Below are 26,781 nucleotides of genomic sequence, written 5' to 3'. Positions count from 1 at the left end.
CATATAATTCAGTAACTGTATCTAGCTAATTTACTTTGAGCTGTATAGCATCAATTAAAAAACTAAAATTGTACAGTTGACAGGGTTGTATAAATGGAAAGCTCACAAGAATACCATTAAAAACCATCTCAACTTTCTTAATTAGTGAGGAAATTAAGAACGATAGTGGGAGTCATCCTTCCAGTACTAACATTCTGATTCCAGGATTCTCAGATTACATATTTTTTGTTGGCATGTTTGCCCTTTCAAATTTACATAGACAGATGTCAACTAAAGAACATGGTTAGCCCTGAGAAGAAAAAGAACATTTAACAAAATCACTCCAAGAATTACCATTTTCTAGTATTTGAAAAATAGTACTGCATATCATCCAAATGCATCTATATGTTAAGAATTCAACATTGGTATCAAACTTAGGTAAATGGAATCTAATTTGTCATGACAAGATTGGGCATTTAATTTGTCCAGTTCTTCTTATATAGGTAATAAAACACAAGAAAAGCCAAAAAAGATGAGGAGTACAAAATTAATAGATCTTAAAAAGAAAACTTTAAATTAAACCTGAAGGATATAAAGACATGCTTGAAAAAAATGGGAAAGCACACTTGTGTGGGAAGATTCAAGATCACAAAGATGCCAAGCCTATGTGTGCAATTTCTAGATTTAACATAAAAACAATAAAATACGTGCTTTTTGTGCTTTTTAAGCTAAACATGTCTTGTTTCTCTTGTAACTCCCTGAAACATAAGCTTGTCACCTGGTTGGTTCAGGAGGTCAATTTTCATATTTGTTTAATAAAATTAGGTATGCGGTTCAAGGAAGGCTGCAATATAAATCGAAGCTTATTTATCTTGGGACAAGTGATCAAGAAACTTAGTGATGGACAAATTGGGTGAGTTTGTCCCATTGTACTCTTTACTTATTGCTTGTGTTTTTATTAGGTTGAAATTAATAATACTTCAATAACAACCAAGTATATTGCTTTCTTTGACATATTCAAAAGCTTTTGGAATTCTGTGAGCACAGCTTCTTATATAAACGATTCTAGCATACTGAATTTGTTTTCTATTTAAATATTGCTTAGTTAGTAGTTTTGATCTGCCTCATGTAATTTATAAAGAACTAATTTTAGTATTTTGTGTTAAAAACCAACCACTTTTATTTCTGTAAGAATTCTCAATATTTTTCCTCCCAAACTCATTTCTTCTTAAGTGGTTTCATAAATTATCGAGATAGCAAATTGACACGAATTCTTCAGAATTCCTTGGGAGGAAATGCAAAAACACGTATTATCTGCACAGTTACTCCAGTGTCTTTTGAAGAAACACTTACTACTCTCCAGGTAAGTTTGATTTTTATTTTTTCAACTTAAAATGGGGAGAGATCAACTTTGAGAAGAAAAAATTACCTACTAAAATTCAGTGTAGTTTTCATTAATTAATATAATGCCTGTTATAAAATTGCTGTGTTATCTACTGAGTAGGTATTTCTGAATTTAATTTTCCCACACCTCACTAAAAATTGTATCTCACTATCTAACAGTATTTTAACTGAAATTGACTTGATTTTTTTTTTAAACAACTCACTTTTTATACATAATTTACTTCAAAAGCAAACTTTGTCAGTCCCATAAATGGAAAAACTAGTATTCTTTGCCAAAAATAGGAAGTAACCCAAAGAATAGATACTCGTGTGGGTATATGTACATGTATGTATGCGTCTGTCTGTATGTATGTATATATAATGTGCATAACAAAATAATTCTTAACTTTTGGCTATTGTCTGCCTTGCTTAGAGCCACAGGCTTGCATTTTCTATTAAAAAAGAAAGGAAAGAGAGCTGGCGGAGTAACTCAAGCTATAGAGTGCCTGCGTAGCAAGCATGAGGTCTTGAGTTCAAACCCCAGTGCCACCAAAAAAGAAAGGAAAGGAAAGAAGAAATGCAAAAAATTAATAGAACAGCTATCTCAATGAAGGATTCTGTGTTGTTTAATGGTCACCGTCACGTACCCACTTGAAGTTTCTTCTAGAACTCATACTATGAGAACATTGCTTTAAATACTGTTGAGCACTGGGTCAAGGTGTTGCCCGCAGTACAAAGGTAGAAAATAAAAATTCCTAGTTTCAAGGATTTATAGAGTAGATAAGACTTGCTTTCCAACATGATTGCCTTGGATTAATAGTTAAGTGGCTAATAATTTGGATAGAGTTCAACAGAAAGGGAAAAATTTCTGGCTGGAAGTGGAGCTTCAGGATAGAGCAAGTACCCTAGAGGGTGGATGGAATTCCAGTAAGCCAGTATTTGTAGGGTCTCTTGACAGGTATCTTCAAAATATTCCTTCAGCTTCCCTGAAGAGTATAGGCCAGAATAAGTTAAGAAGCATTGTTAGGAGGACATAGAATGTCCCCTATATTAAAAAGTATTAAGCCAACTAAGAAGAGTTTGTTTTGTTTTTGTTTTTGTTTTTTTAAAGAAATGTGATTACAAAGAACCCAAACATTAGTTTGAGAATTGGTTTAATACTGAAAATTTTATACTTCTGTATTTTTTCCCTAGTTTGCCAGCACTGCTAAATACATGAAGAATACTCCTTATGTCAATGAGGTATCAAGTGATGAAGCTCTTCTGAAAAGATATAGAAAAGAAATAGTGGATCTTAAAAAACAGTTAGAGGAGGTATGTATGAATCATCTATTTCAATAATGAATATGGAACAAAAGAGAATAATGGAGATCCACCCAAAAGACGTCAATTCATGAACATCAGAGTTGCTACAGCAAATGATTTTTAACTAATAACAATTTAACTGAATGGTAGGGTACTTGCTTAGCATATGCAATCTCTAAACACACAAAACACAATTCAACTTTAATTCACTATAAACTGAAAGATTTAGTTTCTTGAAATTGATTTAGGTTTCTATTTTTTATTTCCAAAGGGCAAGATTTGAGATGATTTTTTTTTTAATCAAGTAAAAATACTTTTTACAACTTTTAACAAGTACATACTGAATTAGGTTAAAAACAGAGACCATGAGGGTTGGGTTCCAGTAGTTCACACCTGTAATCCTGGCTACTCAGGAGGCAGAGATGAGGAGGATCTCGGTTGGAAGCCAACCCAAGACAAATAGTTCATGAGACCCTATCTCAAAAATACCCAACACAAAAAAGGGCTGGTAGAGTGGCTTAAAGTGTAAGCCCTGAGTTCAAACCTAAAGACTGCAAAAAAAAAAAAAATCAGAGACCATATATACTTATGTATTAACTGTACAAAATAATGGGTTTTATTATAGTATGTTCATGTATGTATATGATGTACTTGGGTCATTTTCAGCCCCCATTACCCTTTCTTTCCTCCAAACCCCTCTTCCCGGTAACCTTCCTCTTTCCAAAATAGTAACCTTTCTACTGTCTTTTTTTTATTTAAATCTAGATTACATAAGTGAGAGAAAATGGGGAATATTTGTCTTTCTGGGTCTGGCTTACTTCATTTAACATGATGATCTCAGGTTCTATCCATTTTCCTGCATGTAACATAATTTGTTTTCTCTATGGCTGAGTAATACTCCATTCTGTACATAAACCACATTTTCTTGATCCATTTATCTGTTGATGGGTACCTAGGCTGATTGCATAGCTTGCCTATTGTGAAATAGTGCTACATTAAAAATGGGTGTGCAGATAACTGTTGTATGCTAACTTTGATTCCTTTGGGTATATACCCAAGAATGGTATGGCTGGATCATAATGATAGTTCTTTTTTTTTTTTTTTAAGAATCTTTCATACTAATTTCCATTTTGGCTAAGCTAATTTACATTCCTAGCAGCACTGTATAAGTTTCTCCCCAAGACCCCCTCACCCCCCATTCTCACCAGTGTTGTTTGTTTTCTTGGTGATTCTGACTGGAGTGAGATGGAAGGAACCTCAGTGTAGTTTTCATTTGCATTTCCCTGATAGCTAAGGAACTTGGAATTTTTTGCATGTATTGATTGACCATTTATACTATTTTTTAAGAATTATTTATTCAGGTCTTTGCTCATTTCATTACTACATTATTCTTTTGGTGTTTAATTTTTTGAGTTCTTTATGTATTCTGGATATTAATTCCTTGTCAGATAAATAACTGGCAAAGATTTTTCTCCCATTCTGTGGGCTATCCTTGTACTCTGGTAATTGTTACCTTTACTGTGCAGTAGCTTTTTAATTTAATATAGTTCCCTTTGTCTATTATTGCTAGTATCTGCTGAGTTATTGGAATCTTACTAGTGTTTTTCTCTTGAGCTTTCAATAATTTTTTCTTTGTTCTATAACTCTTGGCATTTTAATTATAATGCGATGTAGAGAGTTTCTTTTGTAGTCATGTCTATTTGATGTTCTAAATGTCCTGTATTGAATGTCTGTTTCTTTCCCTAGATATGCGGAAATTTATGCTATAATTTAATTGAATATGTCTTCTATGCCTTTAGTTTCTATCTCAGGTCCTTCTGCCCCATAGATTTTTAAGTTTGGTCCCACAGTTCTTGAAAGTTCTGGAATTTGGGGGATTTTTTTTTCCTTATTACTGTCTGAATGTATATTTCCTTGACCTTGTCTTTAATCTGATCTAATCTGTTGGTGACACTTTCTACTGTTTTGTATTTGATTTATTGAGTTTTTTCATTTCTGATAGTTCTGTTAGCTTTTTGTTTTCTTTTCACAGTCACAATTTCCTTGCTGAATTTCTCATCCATGTTGCTGACTTTCTTTTCCCAGTATTGAATTGATTTCCTTACTTCATCTGTTTGAATCCTCTCTGAGGTCATTGATCATTTTTAAAACTAGATTTTGATTTCTTTGTCCTGCTTTTAGGTCCTTGCAGTATATTTGGATTTGGTTATCAAGGAGTAATGAGTTTTGGAGGACTCATTGCCTTGCTTTTTCATGTTTCTTGTGTTTCTGTGTTACAGTTGACACATCTGTTGAGATGAATATCTCAGGGTTTTTTGTTTTATTTTTCCTTTTCATGGAGGTCTCTTAGTGTGCAGCCTTTTCTTGGGGTCATAAGCCCCACTACCACTCAGAAGAGAGCAGACAGCAGTAACAAAAATAAACCAGATATTAAAGTTAGTAAGATCAATTGGAAACATCAACTATAATCCCAGTAAGAAAAGAAAGGAATTAGGACACTTATAGGTAAACTAGATATTGATAATTGAGTAATAAAAAGAAAGAATGGAGAAAGGAAGCAAGATAGGAAACAGGAAAAGTATATGGGATAAAGGTATAAGAAGGAATAGTGAGGGTGAACACAATAAAATAAAAGAAAGACAAAACAATTAAAAAAGAAAAAGAAACAAAACCACCAGTCAATATTTCTTCCTTGTTGAGAAGAGAGTGGTTCCCACCCCCCATATTCCAAATTTGTCTTTTGTGATGTGGTGGGGTAGGGCACAGCCATTTTTCTCTCTGAAGTCCAAACAAAATAGACCATGTTGACCTCCTGTCATTGTCTTTCCTTATGCAGCCCTGCTGATGTGGGAGTGCTGGAGCTCCCTCAAATTTCTCTTACCAGCCAAGCTTGAGGATCCCCAGTTTGTATGTCTCCTTGCACCAGAGGCTCTATGTGGGTTTGGCATGGGAGATTCCTGAGCAGTGGCTGTTTCCCTCCAACTCTTCTCTGGCCCTGTGAGAATGTACAAAGCAGTCTGCACTGGCTGGGGAAGGCATGAGGCTCTGAATGATCCTGTGTACCCTGGCCTGCAGTTCTTGGTCCTAGCACCCCTGCTTGTACTCAAACACAGCTGCTGTCTCTTCTTATCTGAGTTCGGCTGCAGTTCCCCCGATAAGTTTCCCCTGTGGCATGGCTCACACTTCCCATCAAAGTAGAACTGGACTCTTGAGTCCAAGGCAAACAGTTTCCAGAGTCTGTGCTGATTCTAGGGTAGTTACTCTCTTAGCCAGTAGAGAGAAGGAGGCCTTTGGGTTTGGAGATTAAACAAATGTGTCTTCTCTCCCTGACCAAAAGGTTTGACTGCAAGACCTCTCCTAAAATGATTCCCCTCCACAACACCTATGAGCAAGCTAGACACACAGTACAGCGGCTCCGTGTCAAGCATCTCCTTTCTGTAAGGGACTCCTGTCTTAAACTTTATTTTTTCCAGAGTACAGCTTGTGTTCCTGTGGAGGCCCGCACAACTTTCCTTATTTCTTTTGTTTGCAGGCCTGTTGTAAGGCTTTGTAATCTAAAGCTCAGTATTTCTGGATTTCATGTGATATCTGTCTACTGTTGTCCTCCCATGCCATCCACTTCTCCCCATAGCCACACACCTGATTTTGTTTCAGCTTCTTGGAGATGCAGAAAAGTACCAGGTGTCTTTAATCTGCCACCTTCCACGTATAGTTACTTAAAACTACCTTCTGTATTTTCATTCTCCTGAATTATTCTTCTAACCCTAAGATAGCACTCCAGTAATACAGCATAAGCAACCTGTCATTCGAATTAGTTTGTTTTTGTCATGCTTTGTAAAAATGTTTCATTTTAATGATGTTTTAAAAAGTGAACTAAAATATCAAATGGTAGTAATATAATATTATGAGAAAATCTCTACCTTTACTGTCAGTATTTAAATCTCAGTTTTTATAACTTCTCTATTATTCGTATATCCATAGGCAGTTAATAGAATTGTTTTAACAGCATTGTTACCATTTACATAGTGCATAGAATCAGTGACATGAAAAAGAATGTGTATTTTACATTCTCATAAATTTGAGAAATTGTTGATTATGGTTGTATATTTTATATGGTTGTATAATTGTTGTATATTGAAGTTCTGCACAGAGGTTACATTTGATTGCACTCAAATCATAATTCTCATAGATCATATACAAATTTAATATTCTGGTTTTTTAAGCTACTTTCAAGGCTTAAAAATCTGTCTACACTTATTATTAACATAATCTAATGTTATTCTATAGGTAAATATAAAGACTAGGGCCCAGGAAATGGAAAAAGACCAATTGGCCCAACTTTTGGATGAAAAAGATTTGCTTCAAAAAGTACAAGATGAGAAAATTCAGAACTTAACACGGATGCTGGTGACCTCCTCCTCTCACACGTCACAGCAGGAACTAAAGGTGAAATTTAAAATATGGCAGCTTAAGCTATATAAATAGAGAATAGAATGGAAATTTTTATGTTTATTGTACTGTTACATACTTCTTATCTTTTGATATAGTACATTGAAGAAATCCAGAACATTTTGTATATTTGACTATACATCAGCACTGTCTAAGACGTTCATCAAAAATACATCTCCCTAATTCTCAAATGTAGACATTCTAATTCACAAAGTCTAGGATTTAGCTAAAGAAACTATTGACAATATGCTTCTTAATAAAATTTTTTTTTTTTGCTGGTGGTACTGGGATTTGAACTCAGGACTTTGTGCTTGCGAAGCAGGTATTCTACCACTTGAGCCATGCCTCCAGCCCTTTTTTGCTCTGGCTGCTTTGAAGATAAGGTTTCATTTTTTTCCCAGTCTGGCTTGGACCATGATCCTTCTGTTTTATGCTTCTCACCATTACTGGGATGAGAGGTATGTACCACCTCCCCCAGCTTTTTTTCCTTGAGATAGGGTCCTGCAAACTTTTTTGCCCAGGCTGACCTGGAACCACACATGATCCTTTTGATCTCAGCCTTCCAAGTAGTTTGGTATGACAGGTGCACACCACCTCACCCAGCTATTGGTTGGGATGAAGTCTCATAAAATTTTTGCCTGGGTTGGTCTCAAACTGTGATCTTCCAGATCTCAGCCTCCCAAGTAGCTCGAATGGCAGGCATGAGCCACTGGTACCTGGCTTTCTCTTAATTAATTCTAATGAAACTGACTAGGTGATGAGAACCATAGGTCACTAGAGTATGGAGGAATATTTATTTAAAGAAGTAAAAATACTAGTCTCAGGAAAATTGATCTAATGCTGGATGTGGTGCTACACACCTATAATCTCAGCACTTGGGAAGTAGAGGCAGGGGCTACATAATGAGAACCTAATCTGCCCCCCCCACCCCAAAAAGAAAAGGATTAGAAAACAAAAACTGATCTGGAATATAAATACATGTACTTTCCACACAGCAAATCCTCAGCAATCGTAAGGTATTAATAGGCATATGTACAAGTTACCATAATAGGGACATAGAACTTTCATGAATGAAACCAGCTGCACTAGCTCATGCCTCTAATCCTAGCTCCTTGGGAGGCAGAAATAGGGAAGATCATGGTTCAAGGCTAGCCCACGCAAAAAGTGCACAAGACCCCCCTCCCATTTTAACCAATAAAAGCTGAGTGTGGTGGTGCATGCATGGCCATCCCAGATAGTTAGGAAATGTAAACTGTCATGGTCCAGGCTTAATTGCAAGACCCTATTCAAAAACATCTAAAGTAAACAGGACTGGGGGCATGGCTCAAGTGGTAGATCCATCTGCCTGGCAAGCACAGATTGTGCATATCAGATTAGTTGAGTTTTTATGAGAATTGTGGCTCTGAAGAGGTACCAAGTTGGATAAATTGGGGAAATATTTGGGAGATAAGACACAACAGGACTTTGGGGAGCAGTGAAAGGTAGAAGCAGGTATTCAAAATGACTTGCATATATTGCTTTGCTTGCTGGTAACAAAATTTGTTGTGGTTAGCACAAAAAAAAAGCAGTAGAGGTGCTTGAAACATCTTCATCTTCATTTTGAGGTGTCAGGGAGTTGATAACACAAATATATGAAAATGGTAGAAATTATGAGATGTGAATAACAATTTGGGCATTTACTATCCCAGATCCATGTCAGAATCATGAAAATAGACTAATTTGTTCTGGGGGGGGTGCATTTTGAGAATGGAAAGCACAGGAGACCAAGTACAACTCCCCAAGAACAAGTTTTTAGGTAAAGGCAAGAAAAGAATCCATAAATGAGTCCACATTCTGTTCTAGCATTGAAAAGGAAACAAGGTGAATGTGACAGCTGAGCAGAGAAGATTTCAGGGAGATAGTAATCAGTGGTATCACATTCTGCTAAGAAGTGAAAAAAGATAAGCATAGACAAATGTTCTTTGCATTTAGGAATAAGGAACTCATTGGCGAGAGCCATTTGAGTTATGTGATGAGAGTAAAATCTGCCTTAGATGGACTTTTGAATATGATAGAAGGACCTGGTCTTTGGTTGGAAGAGAGAGATACCTTGGATTGCAGTAAACACAGGGGAAAGGATAGGCATAACTGCAAGCAGTACTTTTGTAAGTTTGGGTTTGTATTTTCTTTGTGGAACACATTTAATTTTTCTGCTGTAGTGATAGATTGTGATAGTCACAAGTCTGAAGATATTCCAAGTGCTTGAAATGGTCTAGCCCTTGTAGGGAATGGAAAAGAAAGCTGACAAGGAAGAGAAGAGTCCTGCCAGGCAGCATTAAGGACTTGATTGATGTTGGCAGCCACTTATCTGGCTGTGTGGCTCTGGCAGTGATCAGGAGGCTGATTAAGGTTCCAAAGGTAGTGTAAATCAAATGAGTGTACATCATGTGGGCTGAGTATGAGGAATAGAGAATGGGCCGAATAATTTGAGGATATTGACTGCAAATATGAATATGATTGAAGTGATGATCTATGGAGTCTAAGATGATGGGATTAGAAGCAAGAGAAGGCTGGCAGGAGGGAAGTGGTACCACAAGGCAAGAGTCTCAGTTCAGCTGTTGTGAGATTAACTGAGTAAATGATTTAGAAGGATGGCAAATGTGGTAAGAGTAGGAGTTCAAGGTTTCAAATAATGACATGGTCCAGGTGTGGCTTTGGGAACAAATGTAGTTAAGATGAAGACTGTTAAAAACAGGATTTATATATGACTAGGCTTTTGCAATGCATGCAGCGAGCCATGAAAGCATGCAACATATTCTGGGACAACAGATAATCATAAAGCAATATGGTGGCATGGTTGCATGGATAGGCTCTGAAATTATAGACATCAGCTATCAGTTGTCTGAAAAATTTTATACACTTCCCCAAATCTGTAGATCATCCAGCTCATATTAAAATGATATAGTGATAGATCATAACTCATTGGCGTGATGAGAGGATCAAATTTGATTATATGATTATTGTACCTAGGGATGGGACAAAAAGGAATGTTGGCTATGAAACCTGGAAAAACACAGACACTTAAGAGACAGGTAAAGGAGAAGAAACCAGCAAAATCCTAAGGACTAAAGATTGGGTAGGATAAGAACTAGGAGACAGAAGGATCCCTGAAGAGATGAGGAAGGAATGCATAGAAGATGACAAGGACAAAGTAGGAGCAAAAAAAGAAGGCAGTAGTTAGAGCTAAATAAGATGTTGACTTTTTGGTGGTTTGTTTTGTTTAAGCAAAAGCAAGCAAAGAGGCTTGAGTATTTGTGAAGCGAGGAGATAAAAGACCAGGTCTAAAAGACCAGGATCTTTAGAGGAAAAGGAAATAAGATTGTGAGCATTGAGGGAGGTATTCACTTTACCAGGCAAATTGGAAGAGAATTGGAATTGTGAAGGCCCTGTGAAAGATTTATTTACTAAAAGAAAATCAAATGGGCTGCTTGTGGTATTACTTCCTGCCTGATTCTTTCTAGTTAGAACTAGGTACCCAAAGGTGTAGCTATGGGTAACTATGTTGATAACAGCAGCATTTGTCTCTTCTGTGTAATACATTTTCTAAAGGGTTGTGAGTCAATATGTTCCTTTCAGATAAGCCCCAGAAAAGCTTGTAAGTTTAAAAAGTGAAATTTAGAGACTGGGGATATAGCTCAATGATAGGAGCATGTGTGTGCTTAATAGGCACAAGGCCTTGGGTTTAAACCATAGCACCCAAAGAAGGAAGGAAGGAAGGGAAAAGAAAGAAATGTTTTATCAAATTTATTCTGAGATTAAATATTGATTTATAAAATTTTTTCTTATCTCAGAATGTCTACTTCCCTGATTTTATTATGTCTGAGCCTAGATCTATGTGAAGAAATTTTTTATTTCTTTTTCTTTAGGCTAAAAGAAAACGAAGAGTTACTTGGTGTTTTGGCAAAATTAACAAAATGAAGGATTCTAACCATGTAAATGAATTTAATATACCAGCAAATATAACAACAAGAGCACACACAACTTCTCTCAGTGTATTAGGAGAAAGTGATGAATGTGAGTGCCTTTTAAGTAGAACTATAATTTTAAAAGCATCACTCTAAAGAGAAATATAACTCAGTTGATAAACATGTTTTAATAAAATGTGGGTATTTTATATATGATTACAGTGGGAATTACGATAACGATAAGTAACTAAGAAATAAATATTCATGAAATTTTCTGTTAATTCCAAACCTCTCAAGAATGATGCACTATAGTTGAAAACACGAGTGAATCAGGTGTTTTGGTTTGTGTTTGTTCTAATTATTCAATTAAATTGGTCCAATATTCATATAATATCTGCCTTAAATTTGGCCAGTCTTCAAAAGGTGGCATTTGTATAGGTATGTGTTTTAAAATTATGTCTCCATCATTATAATCTATTTTAGGGGCATTTTTAAATCCAGTGAAACTGATCAAATCTCAAATCCAGAATTTGCCCTTTTTTATCTATACTGTATTAAGATCCTATATTTTATCACTAATTCTAATCAGCTATCTTATTTCACACAATAATATAAATAATCATATCTGCTGTCTTAGCATTCATACTCTGAGCAGAATAGCTAATTTGAGCTTTTTACCTCTGGTCAAAATTTGACTTAGGGAATTTTATACATATGTATATGGACTAATTTCTTTTCCTCTCATTACAGCTCTTTGTTTCGAGTCTGATGTCTTCAGTAATACTCTTGACCCATTAGCTGAGGTAGAATGGCATTCGGCAACAAAACTGCTAAGTCAGGTACCTTCATGTGTTTTATAGAACATGATCTGTTTACTCTTTTGTAAATTGAATTTTATTGCCTTAGCACATTATTAGCTCTGGCTTAGTATCAGAGACAGTTTGGCCTCTAAAGAAGATTTCCCTCATTTCTATGCATCTAATTGACAACTAGGAGCTCTCTAGAGGAATGGTAGATGTTTCATCAGGCACATGTATGCTAACAGGGTAAGCATTTGGTTCCAGCTCTTTACCAGCAAATCTCAGTATCTATGATATTTTTAAAGTTACTGTTTTGATTTGGGAAATTCCATCAGGGTAATACTGATTTTGTAGTGTTGAAAATCTCAGGTATATAGTAGAATGATATGTCAGAGAGGGATAATTTTGCCAGATAATACTGAAAAATAAGTTAAATGTACTATATGGTTATCCCTCTCCATTCTCAGGGTATATGTCCATGGATTCCAACATACATAGATTCTCAAACCCCTTGTATAAAAAAGACTACATACAACCTACCCTATTAGCTTGTCCTCCTACGTACTTTAAATCATCTCTTGATTATTTGTAATAGCTAATAAAGTATAAGTACTACGCAAATAGTTGTTGTACTGGATTGCTTAGGGACTAATGACATGGAAAAAAGTCTACAGTGACACACTGTTATAGGCCTCACTACATTTTCATTTGATCTATGGGGAACCCAGAGATGTGAAAGACTGACATTATATAGTTTTATCAAAACTAAGAAATAAGGAATACTGTGGTGAATAGTTCAGTAAGCCAGGTTTATTTTATAGACTGCTCATGTTCAAAGACATGTAGTATAGTTGTGTAAACATACTTGTTAAAGATAGTTTTATTATAATTTTGGAATACAATTGCTGTGCTTATGGGTAATTATTATTTCCATTAGTTGATGACTATCAAATATTATGGGCAGTGTTTTTGTGTCCCTAAGACATACACATTGTTTTAAAAAAAAGAATCAGTGACTTAGGCTTTTTTTTTGAAGACCATAGTTTATTTCTTTCTTATAATGGTATGAAAATAGGCTTCCTTATATATGGTATGATAAAACATGGCCACCATTAGAGATTTAGGTCAATCAATAATATCTTTCCCTTCCCCAATTTGGAGCCATATGACAAATAGGGGTCAGATGAGCGTTTAAACTGAGGAGTTAAGGATCTGTGGTCAAAATGGCTTCCCAATATTTATTCTGCCTTCCCAATTGGACTTTCCCTACACAGGCAGATTTGTGATTTATTTATATGATATCAATTTATTCTGCTTTCAAAATAAACTTTTAGTTGAAGTTACCTAGTTTACCAAATGTAGACTATTAGAAAGACAGTAAAACGGAGAATGGCCAAAAACACTGAGTGGTTGTTCCACATTAAATTAATTATTCAAATAACCTTAATTTTAGTTAAGGAAGTAAAGAATGTGTGGTTTGAATTGCCTCTGATTAGAAATTTTGGTTTTGTTTACAATAGGAAAACTTAGAAAGTGAGTTGAGCTCACTGCGTGCTAAATATGACAATCTGGTGTTAGACTATGAACACCTAAGAAGAGAAAATGAAGATCTGGGATTGAAATTAAAAGAAAAAAGTGATTTGGATGAATTCGAGGCTCTAGAAAGAACAACTAAAAAAGATCAAGAGGTAAGAGATAGAAATGTGAAACTGAAAAAGAATCACACTTTTTTAAAAAGCACATTCTCTTAAAGATGATCATTTCTGAGATTGAAATGTCAAGGATTAACCATTTATATTTATATATAATTCAGAAAATGTAAGAAATATTTAATTTATGTGTTCTAAAAATAGTTAAATCATATTTGTTTCCATCATGCTTACCTAGGTAGGAGAAGGAGGGATAAAAATATCTTGGGTAGTTGGTGTGGTTAGTGGATTTTCCTGTTGATGGATTTGTCTATAGTAAATAGTTTCCTTGTATTTTGTATATTATCAATATTAACTTATTGAGAGTACTTTAAATACTACCTAGATTGTGCCCATTTCCTACTGGACCAATGTGAATTTTAATTTCTAGTTCACTGTTTTTTGTGTGAATTCATATTAGTGGATTTCTTTTTTCTTAGAAAGTATATTCCTGAGTTGTTAAAAATATAATATCTGGAAAAGCTGATTCATGGAATTTTTAGAAATAAACCAAGTCTGTTAAATTTTCTAAGTATGATCCTATACTACATGTTAAGAGTATGATCCTATACTACATGTTAAGAGAAACTAATCCAGAAGCCATTACAATCTAGATACTTAAAAATTGTCCTAAAATTTCAGAGACTTTCTTTAGTACAGAATGTCTTTAACCTAGATTCCACATACACTATAAAATTATTTTGCAGATTTTTTTTTTTTTTTTTGGCATTGAGGTTTGAACTCAGGCTCTCATGCCTGCTAAGTATATGCTCTTACTGCTTGAGCCATTCCACTAGCTCTTTTTTGTGATGGGCTTTTTTGAGATAGGGTCTCGTGAACTGTTTGTCCAGTGGTAGCTTCAAACCTCAATCCTCCTGATTTCTGCCTCCACAGTAGCTAGGATTATAGGTGGGAGCCACCGGTGCCCAGCTATTTTGCAGAATTTTTGAATGCATACTCATTTTTCTGGAACAAGAACCCATAGCTGTTATCAGATATATGAAGCAACATATGAACCTCCCAAAACAAAGAGCCAGTGTCTTAATGTAGTTGAAATATGAGCTAATTTGCAACTTCCTTTCAGTTTTTCTACATGGGTAGCCCAAAGGGACCTAATTCTTAGTATTATTTAGTTTTTAAACTTCTTCCTTTTTAAAGAAGAATTCTGTGCCAAAGCTACTATTTCCATTCTCCCTAGAAACTAAAGTTGTTCCTATATTTCATAGGTATTAAATGCAGTCTACAAGTTCTCCACTGACTTTCATTTAGCTTATGTAGGCATATGAGACAAAGTATAAAATGTCATCAAAAGTACAGTGGACTTCAGTCAAGAAGATGGGGTTTTATTGAAAGAGAGGTAATCTAATGTCATGGTAAGAGCATCATCTCTAGAGTACAGTTACCAAGATTTAAGCTCCAATTTTGGAGCTTAAAGCCTACATTTTAGGAAAAGTCAAAATATAACCTTGGAACAGGTGGTCTTTTCCCTGGCTTTACTAAGAATTTTGTCAAAAATCACCAAAGCCATAGATTACTTTCAAGTGGGAATACAGTAATATAGGATGCTTAAATGGTAAATTTTAGAGGGGCGAATAAAAAAGGTTAGGTGTCATCATGCTCGACGTATATTTAACAAGTTTTATAACTTGGAGATCTTTGTCTCCTGAAGATTAACGTTTCACCTGCTGAAAATTACAGGTGAAATTTTAAATTCTTTCATCACGATGGATGAAATCGTCAAATCATAGTCAAATCATGTGTATAAATCATATTTACTTTTCACACACTTTCTCTTTCATTCAGTATTCTGAATGATATGTCAATTGGACAATTCATTTATCTTTAGCAAAGTTCATCTTTTTCTATTTATGAAAGCCAAAATATAAAATGAAGTGCTATTTCAAATGAGAAATAGAAAGGAATATCTTCTAAAGTTAAGATTGATTGCTTTGTTCTTTCTTATTGTGATTTTCTTACACAAAAGTTAGAAATAGGAAGGGAAGAGAAATAAAAGATGGATCCAGTTTAAAGTATAATCAATATAAATGTCTAAGACTATGCTTTACAACTGGGTAGCCACTAACCTTATGTGACAACTGAGCACCTAAAATGGGCCCACTCTTTTTGGTTTTTTTGTTTGTTTGTTTTTAATCATACAATAATAATATTGTGTGGTTTCATTATGGTAATTCCATATATTTGGCCCAGTCCTGATAGATGGGTAGAAAGGCAATAATAACACAGAGGAGCCAGGGGAGAGGTGCAGCACCATATCCATATACATATCCATGTACATTTTGCCAAACATCTTGCTCCACCGTTGTACTAGAGTAACTGTTGATCACTTTAGGGGCTACTTCTTAATACAATGGCCAGTGGTCACCAGCTGTGACCCCAAAAGGGGCTTTCCCATCTCTACAATTGGGCAGAGGCCTCATTTACATCTCATGATTGTTGTGGTTTCACACACACACCTCCCCTCAAATCATCATCTTGGTTCTGAGGTCACCTTCTAAGGCAAACCACTCCCCATTCTCCAATTCTTAGAAATGCCCTTTCATTTCTTGGAAAACTCCTCAATTATATACATATCCTTAGCATGATCATTAAACCTCATCCATCAAAGTACCTAAGATCTGAGGGCTTGGGGCACTTGACTCTTTGGTCAAGCTGCCCACCCTCAGTTTCCTTTGGGGGTGCTCAATTGCTTTAATCACTTCTGCTTTAATCAAACATAGCTTTGGCTTAAATAAGCCTGCTATGTTGAAGACTCCTCTGTGTGTCTGCCCCTGAATTCTTTCTCCAGCAACACCAAGAACTTGACCATCCATCTTCCCTGACAGATAGCACTGACCTAAACGAGGAATGTCAACTCTAGCACTGGTCTGAAATCTAAAACTAGTCAGGACTGAATTTGAATTAAGCATCCAAAAATATTACTTAAATAAGATAACCATTTTTGTTAAATCCCTTACATTCCATTAAAATTTCCTTTTATTCTTTAATGTTTTTCTGATTAAGAAGATAGATAATAAAAAATATATCCCTTTCATCACTTGTGGATTATTTCAGCACAAAACTTTACAGTACTCAAAAATTAAATGCCACACATATTTCAATAGGAAGGAGACCTTTATATTTTTAGGTAGTTGAACAATACAAACAAAGTCATCCTCTTTCCAATATTTCCTATAAAATAAGTCAACAAGGTAGTAGTTGATAATCCTGAACCTAAGTAGCTTGATCAAAAAGTATTAATATTATAAAGGAACTACATAATTAACCCTAATCCAAATCTAAATTCCAAATCATAACTCATTAAAAAGTATGTCAGTATAGAGCCAAATGGGTAATTTATGGGAAGGAAAAAAAAATCTTACAGGACTTTTCCCCAAAACAAAAATCTTATTAAAAGTATAATTTTTAAATTTTGATTATCACTTGACTGTCTCTTCTAATTGGTGCTTGCTACTTTGCTAATGACATTATTGTAGCTTTATTAATAGATAACATAATTATTATTGGGGTCATGTTGAGATTTTTTTTCTTATTTTGTGGGTTTGGGTTAAATAATGTGGTACTCTGTTGCAGTAGCTTGAGCAGTTGATCTTTCAGTCATTTCTAACTATGTTGGGTGATTCTGAAGCAGTGAATGAATGCTTCCTTTTCTTTAATTTCTTTTCCTTTCCTTTATTAACTATTGGTTTGCTCTGTTGCCTGTTCACATGCTCTTACAGATGCAACTAATTTATGAAATTTCCAAGTTAAAGAATTTAGTTAAGCATGCAGAAGTATATAATCAAGATCTTGAGGTGAGCGTTCATCTTGATGTTTCTATTGATTTAACTAAAACTATAAAATGCATATCATACATAATTAAACATGATTACATAAAATAGAGGAATTATATTTAAAATATTAATAAATTTGAATTTTGATATCAATTTAAGCTCATTTCTTTTTTAATATTTTTGAATAAAAGTCGAATACTAAATTCTATTTTACTCTTCTTTATTTTAGAATGAACTAAGTTCAAAAGTAGAGTTACTTAGAGAAAAAGAAGACCAGATTAAGAATCTACAGAAATACATAAACTCCCAGAAGTCAGAAAATGTGAAAATGGACCTGTCATATTCATCGGTAAAAATCCATTATTTTGTTGTGTAATTGTTTTGATGTTTCTAGTATATCAACATAATCAATCATCATAGAAAATGCTTGCATTGAGCTAACTGTGTACTGGACATGGTTGCAATCAATTTACATACATTCCAATGTATATATATAATGATACTTAGTCATTGTGCTAAATATCATTACTATTTTACAGATAAACATTTGTAGAGAGTTGAGCATATCATTCTTGAATAATGCAAAGAAGATAGGGACCAGCTTCCATTAAAAATCATTAAGGCTGAGCACATTGATTCACATCTATAATCCCAGCTACACGGATGCCAGCCTCGGGCAAAAGCACAAGACCCTATCTGAAAAATAATTGAAGCAAAAAATAACTGGAGACATGGCTCAAGAAGTGGGGCACCCACTGTCTCCACTCCTATTCAACATAGTACTGGAATTCCTAGCCAGAGCAATTAGGCAAGAAGAAGGAATAAAAGGAATACAAATAGGTAAAGAAACTGTCAAAATATCCCTATTTGCAGACGACATGATCCTATACCTTAAAGACCCAAAAAACTCTACTCAGAAGCTTCTAGACATCATCAATAGCTATAGCAAGGTAGCAGGATATAAAATCAACATAGAAAAATCATTAGCATTTCTATACACTAACAATGAGCAAACTGAAAAAGAATGTATGAAAACAATTCCATTTACAATAGCCTCAAAAAAAATCAAATACCTAGGTGTAAACCTAACAAAAGATGTAAAAGACCTCTACAAGGAAAACTATACACTTCTGAAGAAAGAGATTGAGGAAGACTATAGAAAGTGGTATCACAATACCTGACTTCAAACTATATTACAAAGCAATAACAATAAAAACAGCATGGTACTGGCACAAAAACAGACATGAAGACCAGTGGAACAGAATAGAGGACCCAGATATGAAGCCACACAACTATAACCAACTTGTCTTTGACAAAGGAGCTAAAAATATACAATGGAGAAATACCAGCCTCTTCAACAAAAACTGCTGGGAAAACTGGTTAGCAGTCTGCAAAAAACTGAAACTAGATCCATGTATATCACCCTATACCAAGATTAACTCAAAATGGATCAAGGATCTTAATATCAGACCACAAACTCTAAAGTTGATACAGGAAAGAGTAGAAAATACTCTTGAGTTAGTAAGAACTTTCTCAATGAAACCCCAGCAGCACAGCAACTAAGAGATAGCATACATAAAGCTAAAAAGCTTCTAGTCATCAAAAGAAATGGTCTCTAAACTGAAGAGAACACCCACAGAGTGGGAGAAAATATTTGCCAGCTATACATCAGACAAAGGACTGATAACCAGAATATATAGGGAACTTAAAAAACTAAATTCTCCCAAAACTAATGAACCAATAAAGAAATGGGCAAGTGAACTAAACAGAGCTTTCTCAAAAGAAGAAATTCAAATGGCCAAAAAACACATGAAAAAATGCTCACCATCTCTAGCAATAAAGGAAATGCAAATTAAAACCACACTAAGATTCCACCTCACCCCTGTTAGAATAGCCATTATTAGCAACACCACCAACAACAGGTGTTGGCGAGGTGCGGGGTAAAAGGAACCCTCTTACACTGTTGGTGGGAATGTAAACTAGTACAACCACTCTGGAAAAAAATTTGGAGGCTACTTAAAAAGCTAGACATTGATCTACCATTTGATCCAGCAATACCACTCTTGGGGATATACCCAAAAGACTGTGACACAGGTTACTCCAGAGGCACCTGCACACCCATGTTTATTGTGGCACTATTCACAATAGCCAAGTTATGGAAACAGCCAAGATGCCCCACCACTGACAAGTGGATTAAGAAAATGTGGTATCTATACACAATGGAATTTTATGCAGCCATTGAAGAAAAACGAAATGTTACCATTTGCTGTTAAATGGATGGAATTGGAGAACATCATTCTGAGTGAGGTTAGCCTGGCCCAAAAGACCAAAAATCGTATGTTCTCCCTCATATGTGGACATTAGATCAAGGGCAAACACAACAAGGGGATTGGACTTTGAGCACATGATAAAAAGCGAGAGCACACAAGGGAGGGGTGAGGATAGGTAAGACACCTAAAAACTTAGTTAGCATTTGTTGCCCTTAACACAGAGAAACTAAAGCAGATACCTTAAAAGCAACTGAGGCCAATAGGAAAAGGGGACCAGGAACTAGAGAAAAGGTGAGATCAAAAAGAATTAACCTAGAAGGTAACACACACGCACAGGAAATTAATGTGAGTCAACTCCCTGTATAGCTATCATTATCTCAACCAGCAAAAACCCTTGTTCCTTCCTATTATGGAACGAACAACAAAATTAGAAATAAGGGCAAAATAGTTTCTGCTGTGTACTGAGGGGGTAGGGGGAGAGGGAGGGGGTGGAGTGGGTGGTAAGGGAGGGGGTGGGGGCAGGGGAGAGAAATGACCCAAGCCTTGTATGCACATATGAATAATAAAAAATTTAAAAACTTAAAAAAAAAAAAAAAAAAAAGGTGGGGTACCTACCTAGCAAGTATGAAGCCCTGGGTTCAAAAAAATCAATGAATAAAAAAATTTAAATTGTTTTCAATCCTTTTGCACAAATGCATGTAGAACTATGTAGTCAAGATCTTAAGATAGCACTTACCTTGGGATTGGTAAGTAGCCATAGAATTTATAGTTGGGCATGACTTCCTAAATTTCATTTCATTAGCAGATGTAACTGTATTCTCATAAGAAGAGCATAACATTAATTCTCATTAAGTTAGTTTTCATTAAGTAACTTTTAATAGTTTATTAAATAGTTTGTTAAGCCTTCTAATAAGCAGTAATAGATTTCTTAAATTGTACTTTATGATGTACAAAAGTATGTCCAAATCTTTTTTAAATGTTTTCATTATGCAAAATATAATTTCTTTTCATTTATTTGAATAATAGCATGTTTTTTCACTTTTTGATTAGTTAGGAATAACATCTATACACATACTCTTTGAAGTATTTTCCAAATCTACCAGAATTGGACCTCAATGAATTTCTTTTGCCATGTTTTTAGGAAAACACTGAAGACCTAAAACAAATGAAACAGACTCTCTTTGATGCTGAAACTGTAGCCCTTGATGCCAAGAGAGAATCAGCCTTTCTTAGAAGTGAAAACATAGAGCTTAAAGAAAAAATGGTAAGTAATTTTTTTTTAATTATAATAAAACACATAATGATGAGTACATTTTTATAAATTTTCAGTGTATCTCCAATAGAAAGAACTTACAAATATGTGCAAGCAAATGGAAGATGACATTCAGCAATATCAAAACCAATTGGAGGCAAAAAAGAAAATTCAAGTTGACCTGGATAAAGAATTACAATCTGCTTTTAATGAAATAACAAAACTCACCTCCCTGGTAGATGGCAAAGTTCCAAGAGGTATTTTATAATTTCAGATGTCTCTTTGCAAACTGACTTTCTCTTGAAATGTTTGTCAACGATTTGACAACTATGTTGCAATCATTAAAATTCCACTAAACACTGATATTTTAAGTAACTTAATATTCAGTTTTAATATATGCATCAGTATTTATAAGGATTTCCATGGGTTCAAATCATAAGAGTTTAAAAATTATTTTCAAATACATAAGACCTGATCTTGAGAAATGCTGTTCAAAAACTATTAAAAATTAGACTACCTGATTGTCAACATTTGCTAATTTATCAAAAACTTCCTAGATTTGGTAGGTAATTTGGAATTAGAAAGAAGGATTACTGATCTCCAGAAAGAACTCAGTAAGGAAACTGAAGAAAATGAAGCTTTGCGGAAAGAAGTTAGCTTGCTCTCAGGATTAAAATCTTTACCCTCTGAGATAGAAACATTGAAAAAAGAGGTAAGCGGATTTTTAGGCAATTAGCCCTGGTTCTGAAATAAAAGCTTTTGTAATACTACCTTAAATATTTCAATACAGTTTATTTTTAAGTAGTAGACAAGAGACATTATAAACGTTTCATTGAACTTGTTACCAGTGGAAATGAATATAGTTTATCTTCTAATTTGTTCTTATGCTACTAAATAGAAAAGTATATAGCCAGGTGCAGTGCCTCATGCCTGTAAATCCTAACTAATCAGGAGGCAGAGATCAGGAGGATGGTTGTTTGAAGCCAGTCCGGGCAAATAGTTAGCAAGACCCTACCTAGAAAAAAAACCATCACAAAAAGGGCTAGTGGAGTGGCTCAAGGTATAATAGGCCCTGAGTTCAAGCCCAAATACCACCAAAAAAAAAAAAGACAAAAATACATATTTTCAAAGTGTGTTTAGCAGCATACTACCCAGCAATACTAATCATATCGTGATTAAAAGGAAAGGACGAGGTAAAGAATGAGCCTTGATAAAGTTTTTAGAGCCAGTGTAAATCTTTCAGACTAACGAATGACTCTATAAATCCATAGTCTACAAGCTTTTCCTTTCTCACTAACTTTCTAAATGAAATTAAAATTTCAAGAATTTGAATGCTAACTATCTGACAAACATCTTAGCAAAAAATTTTAGAAGTATTCTTTAGCTATCCTATAAATTTTTTTTTTTCATTTTTCTTTTATTATTCATATGTGCATACAAGGATTGGTTCATTTCTCCCCACTGCCCCCACCTCCTCCCTTACCACCCACTCCGCCCCCTCCCTCTCCCCCCCCAATACCCAGCAGAAACTATGTTGCCCTTATTTCTAATCTTGTTGTAGAGAGAGTATAAGCAATAATAGGAAGGAACAAGAGTTTTTGCTGGTTGAGATAAGGATAGCTATACAGGGCATTGACTCACATTGATTTCCTGTGCGTGGGTGTTACCTTCTAGGTTAATTCTTTTTGATCTAACCTTTTCTCTAGTACGTGTTCCCTTTTTCCTATTGGCCTCAGTTGCTTTGAGGTATCTGCTTTAGTTTCTCTGCGTTAAGGGCAACAAATGCTAGCTAGTTTTTTAGGTGTCTTACCTATCCTCATCCCTCCCTTGTGTGCTCTCGCTTTTATCGTGCTCATAGTCCAATCCCCTTGTTGTGTTTGCCCTTGATCTAATGTCCACATATGAGGGAGAACATACGATTTTTGGTTTTTTGAGCCAGGCTAACCTCACTCAGAATGATGTTCTCCAATTCCATCCATTTACCAGCAAATGGTAACATTTCGTTCTTCTTCATGGCTGCATAAAATTCCATTGTGTATAGATACCACATTTTCTTAATCCATTCATCAGTGGTGGGGCATCTTGGCTGTTTCCATAACTTGGCTATTGTGAATAGTGCCGCAATAAACATGGATGTGCAGGTGCCTCTGGAGTAACAGTCTTTTGGGTATATCCCCAAGAGTGGTATTGCTGGATCAAATGGTAGATCAATGTCTAGCTTTTTAAGTAGCCTCCAAATTGTTTTTCCAGAGTGGTTGTACTAGTCTACATTCCCACCAACAGTGTAAGAGGGTTCCTTTTTCCCCGCATCCTCGCCAACACCTGTTGTTGGTGGTGTTGCTGATGATGGCTATTCTAACAGGGGTGAGGTGGAATCTTAGCGTGGTTTGAATTTGCATTTCCTTTATTGCTAGAGATGGTGAGCATTTTTTCATGTGTTTTCTGGCCATTTGAATTTCTTCTTTTGAGAAAGTTCGATTAGTTCACATGCCCATTTCTTTATTGGTTCATTAGTTTTGGGAGAATTTAGTTTTTTAAGTTCCCTGTATATTCTGGTTATCAGTCCTTTGTCTGATGTATAGTTGGCAAATATTTTCTCCCACTCTGTGGGTGTTCTCTTCAGTTTAGAGACCATTTCTTTTGATGAACAGAAGCTTTTTAGTTTTATGAGGTCCCATTTATCTATGCTATCTCTTAGTTGCTGTGCTGCTGGGGTTTCATTGAGAAAGTTCTTACCTATACCTACTAACTCAGAGTATTTCCTACTCTTTCTTGTATCAACTTAAGAGTTTGGGGTCTGATATTAAGATCCTTGATCCATTTTGAGTTAATCTTGGTATAGGGTAATATACATGGATCTAGTTTCAGTTTTTTGCAGACTGCTAACCAGTTTTCCCAGCAGTTTTTGTTGAAGAGGCTGCTCTTTCTCCATCGTATATTTTGAGCTCCTTTGTCAAAGATAAGTTGCTTATAGTTGTGTGGCTTCATATCTGGATCTTCTATTCTGTTCCACTGGTCTTCATGTCTGTTTTTGTGCCAGTACCATGCGGTTTTTATTGTTATTGCTTTGTAATATAGTTTGAAGTCAGGTATTGTGATACCTCCTGCATAGTTCTTTTGACTGAGTATTGTCTTGGCTATTCGTGGCCTCTTGTGTTTCCATATAAATTTAACAGTAGATTTTTCAATCACTTTAATGAATGTCATTGGAATTTTGATGGGAATTGCATTAAACATGTAGATTACTTTGGGGAGTATCGACATTTTTACTATGTTGATTCTACCAATCCATGAGCATGGGAGATCTCTCCACTTTCTATAGTCTTCCTCAATCTCTTTCTTCAGAAGTGTATAGTTTTCCTTGTAGAGGTCTTTCACATCTTTTGTTAGGTTTACACCTAGGTATTTGATTTTTTTTTGAGGCTATTGTAAATGGAATTGTTTTCATACATTCTTTTTCAGTTTGTTCATTATTAGTGTATAGAAATGCTAATGATTTTTCTATGTTGATTTTATATCCTGCTACCTTGCTATAGCTATTGATGATGTCTAGAAGCTTCTGAGTAGAGTTTTTTGGGTCTTTAAGGTATAGGATCATGTCGTCTGCAAATAGGGATATTTTGACAGTTTCTTTACCTATTTGTATTCCTTTTATTCTTTCTTCTTGCCTAATTGCTCTGGCTAGGAATTCCAGTACTATGTTGAATAGGAGTGGAGATAGTGGGCATCCTTGTCTGGTTCCTGATTTTAGAGGGAATGGTTTCAGTTTTTCTCTGTTAAGTATAATGCTGGCTGTAGGTTTGTCATATATAGCTTTTAAAATGTTGAGGAACTTTCCTTCTATTCTTAGTTTTCTTAGAGCTTTTATCATGAAATGGTGTTGGATCTTATCAAAGGCTTTTTCTGCATCTATTGAGATGATCAAGTGGTTTTTGTCTTTGCTTCTGTTAATGTGGTTTATTACGTTTATTGATTTTCGTATGTTGAACCACCCCTGCATCCCTGGGATGAAGCCTACTTGGTCGTGGTGAATAATCTTTTTGATGTGTTGCTGAATTCGGTTTGCCATTATTTTGTTGAGGATTTTTGCGTCAATGTTCATTAAGGAGATTGGCCTATAGTTCTCCTTTTTGGAGGTGTCTTTGCCTGGTTTTGGGATAAGTGTAATACTGGCTTCATAAAATGTGTTTGGCAGTTTTCCTTCCCTTTCTATTTCATGGAACAGTTTAAGGAGGGTTGGTATCAGTTCTTCTTTAAAGGTCTGATAGAATTCAGCAGAGAATCCATCAGGTCCTGGACTTTTCTTTTTGGGGAGACTCTTGATTGCTGCTTCAATTTCATTTTGTGTTATAGGTCTATTCAGGTGATTAATTTCCTCTTGGTTCAGTTTTGGATGGTCATATGTATCTAGAAATCTGTCCATTTCTTTAAGATTTTCAAATTTATTTGAATATAGGTTCTCAAAGTAGTCTCTGATGATTTCCTGGACTTCCATGGTTTTTGTTGTTATCTCTCCTTTTGCATTCCTAATTCTACTAATTTGGGTTTTTTCTCTCCTCATTTTAGTCAGGTTTGCCAGGGGTCTATCGATCTTGTTTATTTTTTCAAAGAACCAACTTTTTGTTTCATTAATTCTTTGTATGGTTTTTTTGGTTTCTATTTCGTTGATTTCAGCTCTTATTTTTATTATTTCTCTCCTTCTATTTGTTTTGGCATTTGCTTGTTCTTGTTTTTCTAGGAGTTTGAGATGTATCATTAGGTCACTGATTTGGGATCTTTCAGTCTTTTTAATATATGCACTCATGGCTATAAACTTTCCTCTCAAGACTGCCTTAGCTGTGTCCCATAGGTTCCGGTAGGTTGTGTTTTCATTTTCATTGACTTCCAGGAACTTTTTAATTTCCTCTTTTATTGCATCGATGATCCATTCTTCATTAAGTAATGAGTTATTTAGTTTCCAGCTGTTTGCATGTTTTTTGTCTTTACTTTTGTTGTTGAGTTCTACTTTTACTGCATTGTGGTCAGATAGTATGCACGGTATTATTTCTATTTTCTTATATTTGCTAAGGCTTGCTTTGTGCCCTAGGATATGATCTATTTTGGAGAAGGTTCCATGGGCTGCTGAGAAGAATGTATATAGTGTAGAGGTTGAATGAAATGTTCTGTAGACATCTACTAGGTCCACTTGATCTATTGCATATTTTAGATCTTGGATTTCTTTATTGAGTTTTTGTTTGGATGACCTATCTATTGATGATAATGGAGTGTTAAAGTCTCCCACGACCACTGTGTTGGCGTTTATATATGCTTTTAGGTCTTTCAGGGTATGTTTGATGAAATTGGGTGCGTTGACATTGGGTGCGTACAGATTGATGATTATTATTTCCTTTTGGTCTATTTCCCCTTTTATTAGTATGGAATGTCCTTCTTTATCTCGTTTGATTAATGTAGGTTTGAAGTCTACTTTGTCAGAGATAAGTATTGCTACTCCTGCTTGTTTTCGGGGGCCATTGGCTTGGTAAATCTTCTTCCAGCCTTTCATCCTAAGCATATGCTTATTTCTGTCGGTGAAATGGGTCTCCTGTAAGAAACAAATCGTTTGATCTTCCTTTTTAATCCAGTTCATCAAATGGTGTCTTTTGATGGGTGAATTAAGTCCATTAACATTAAGTGTTAGTACTGATAGGTATGTGGTGATTCCTGCCATTTAGTTGTCTTAGTTATTTGAAGGTTTGATTGTGTGTACCTAACTTGATGTTACTCTCTACTGTCTTGCTTTTTCTTATCCTGTGGTTTGGTGCTGCCTCCCTTTTCATGGTTAAGTTGGGTGTCACTTTCTGTGTGCAGGATCCCTTGCAGAATCTTTTGTAATGGTGGCTTTGTGGTCACATATTGTTTTAGTTTCTGCTTATCATGGAAG

General features: G+C 35.2%; 1 protein-coding gene across 2 annotated transcripts in view; it reads left to right on the top strand.

The window, feature by feature from the left end:
* Cenpe (centromere protein E) overlaps positions 1-26,781 on the top strand; it is an 81,490-nt gene that overhangs the window by 6,797 nt on the left and 47,912 nt on the right. Inside the window, exons 10-21 of one of the 2 annotated variants that reach the window (XM_074041466.1) lie at positions 805-892; positions 1,213-1,342; positions 2,557-2,676; positions 6,955-7,113; positions 11,022-11,169; positions 11,811-11,899; positions 13,381-13,548; positions 17,286-17,360; positions 17,569-17,688; positions 20,751-20,873; positions 20,953-21,118; positions 21,419-21,573. In XM_074041466.1, the coding sequence (XP_073897567.1) occupies positions 805-892; positions 1,213-1,342; positions 2,557-2,676; positions 6,955-7,113; positions 11,022-11,169; positions 11,811-11,899; positions 13,381-13,548; positions 17,286-17,360; positions 17,569-17,688; positions 20,751-20,873; positions 20,953-21,118; positions 21,419-21,573 (1,541 nt within the window). The remainder of the gene's footprint in view (positions 1-804; positions 893-1,212; positions 1,343-2,556; positions 2,677-6,954; positions 7,114-11,021; positions 11,170-11,810; positions 11,900-13,380; positions 13,549-17,285; positions 17,361-17,568; positions 17,689-20,750; positions 20,874-20,952; positions 21,119-21,418; positions 21,574-26,781) is intronic. The other variant, XM_074041467.1, reaches the window with a different exon arrangement.

The sequence above is a fragment of the Castor canadensis genome, chromosome 9 (genome assembly GCF_047511655.1).
Source record: "Castor canadensis chromosome 9, mCasCan1.hap1v2, whole genome shotgun sequence".
Lineage (NCBI taxonomy): Eukaryota > Metazoa > Chordata > Mammalia > Rodentia > Castoridae > Castor > Castor canadensis.
This window is presented reverse-complemented; position numbering and strand designations above follow the sequence as displayed.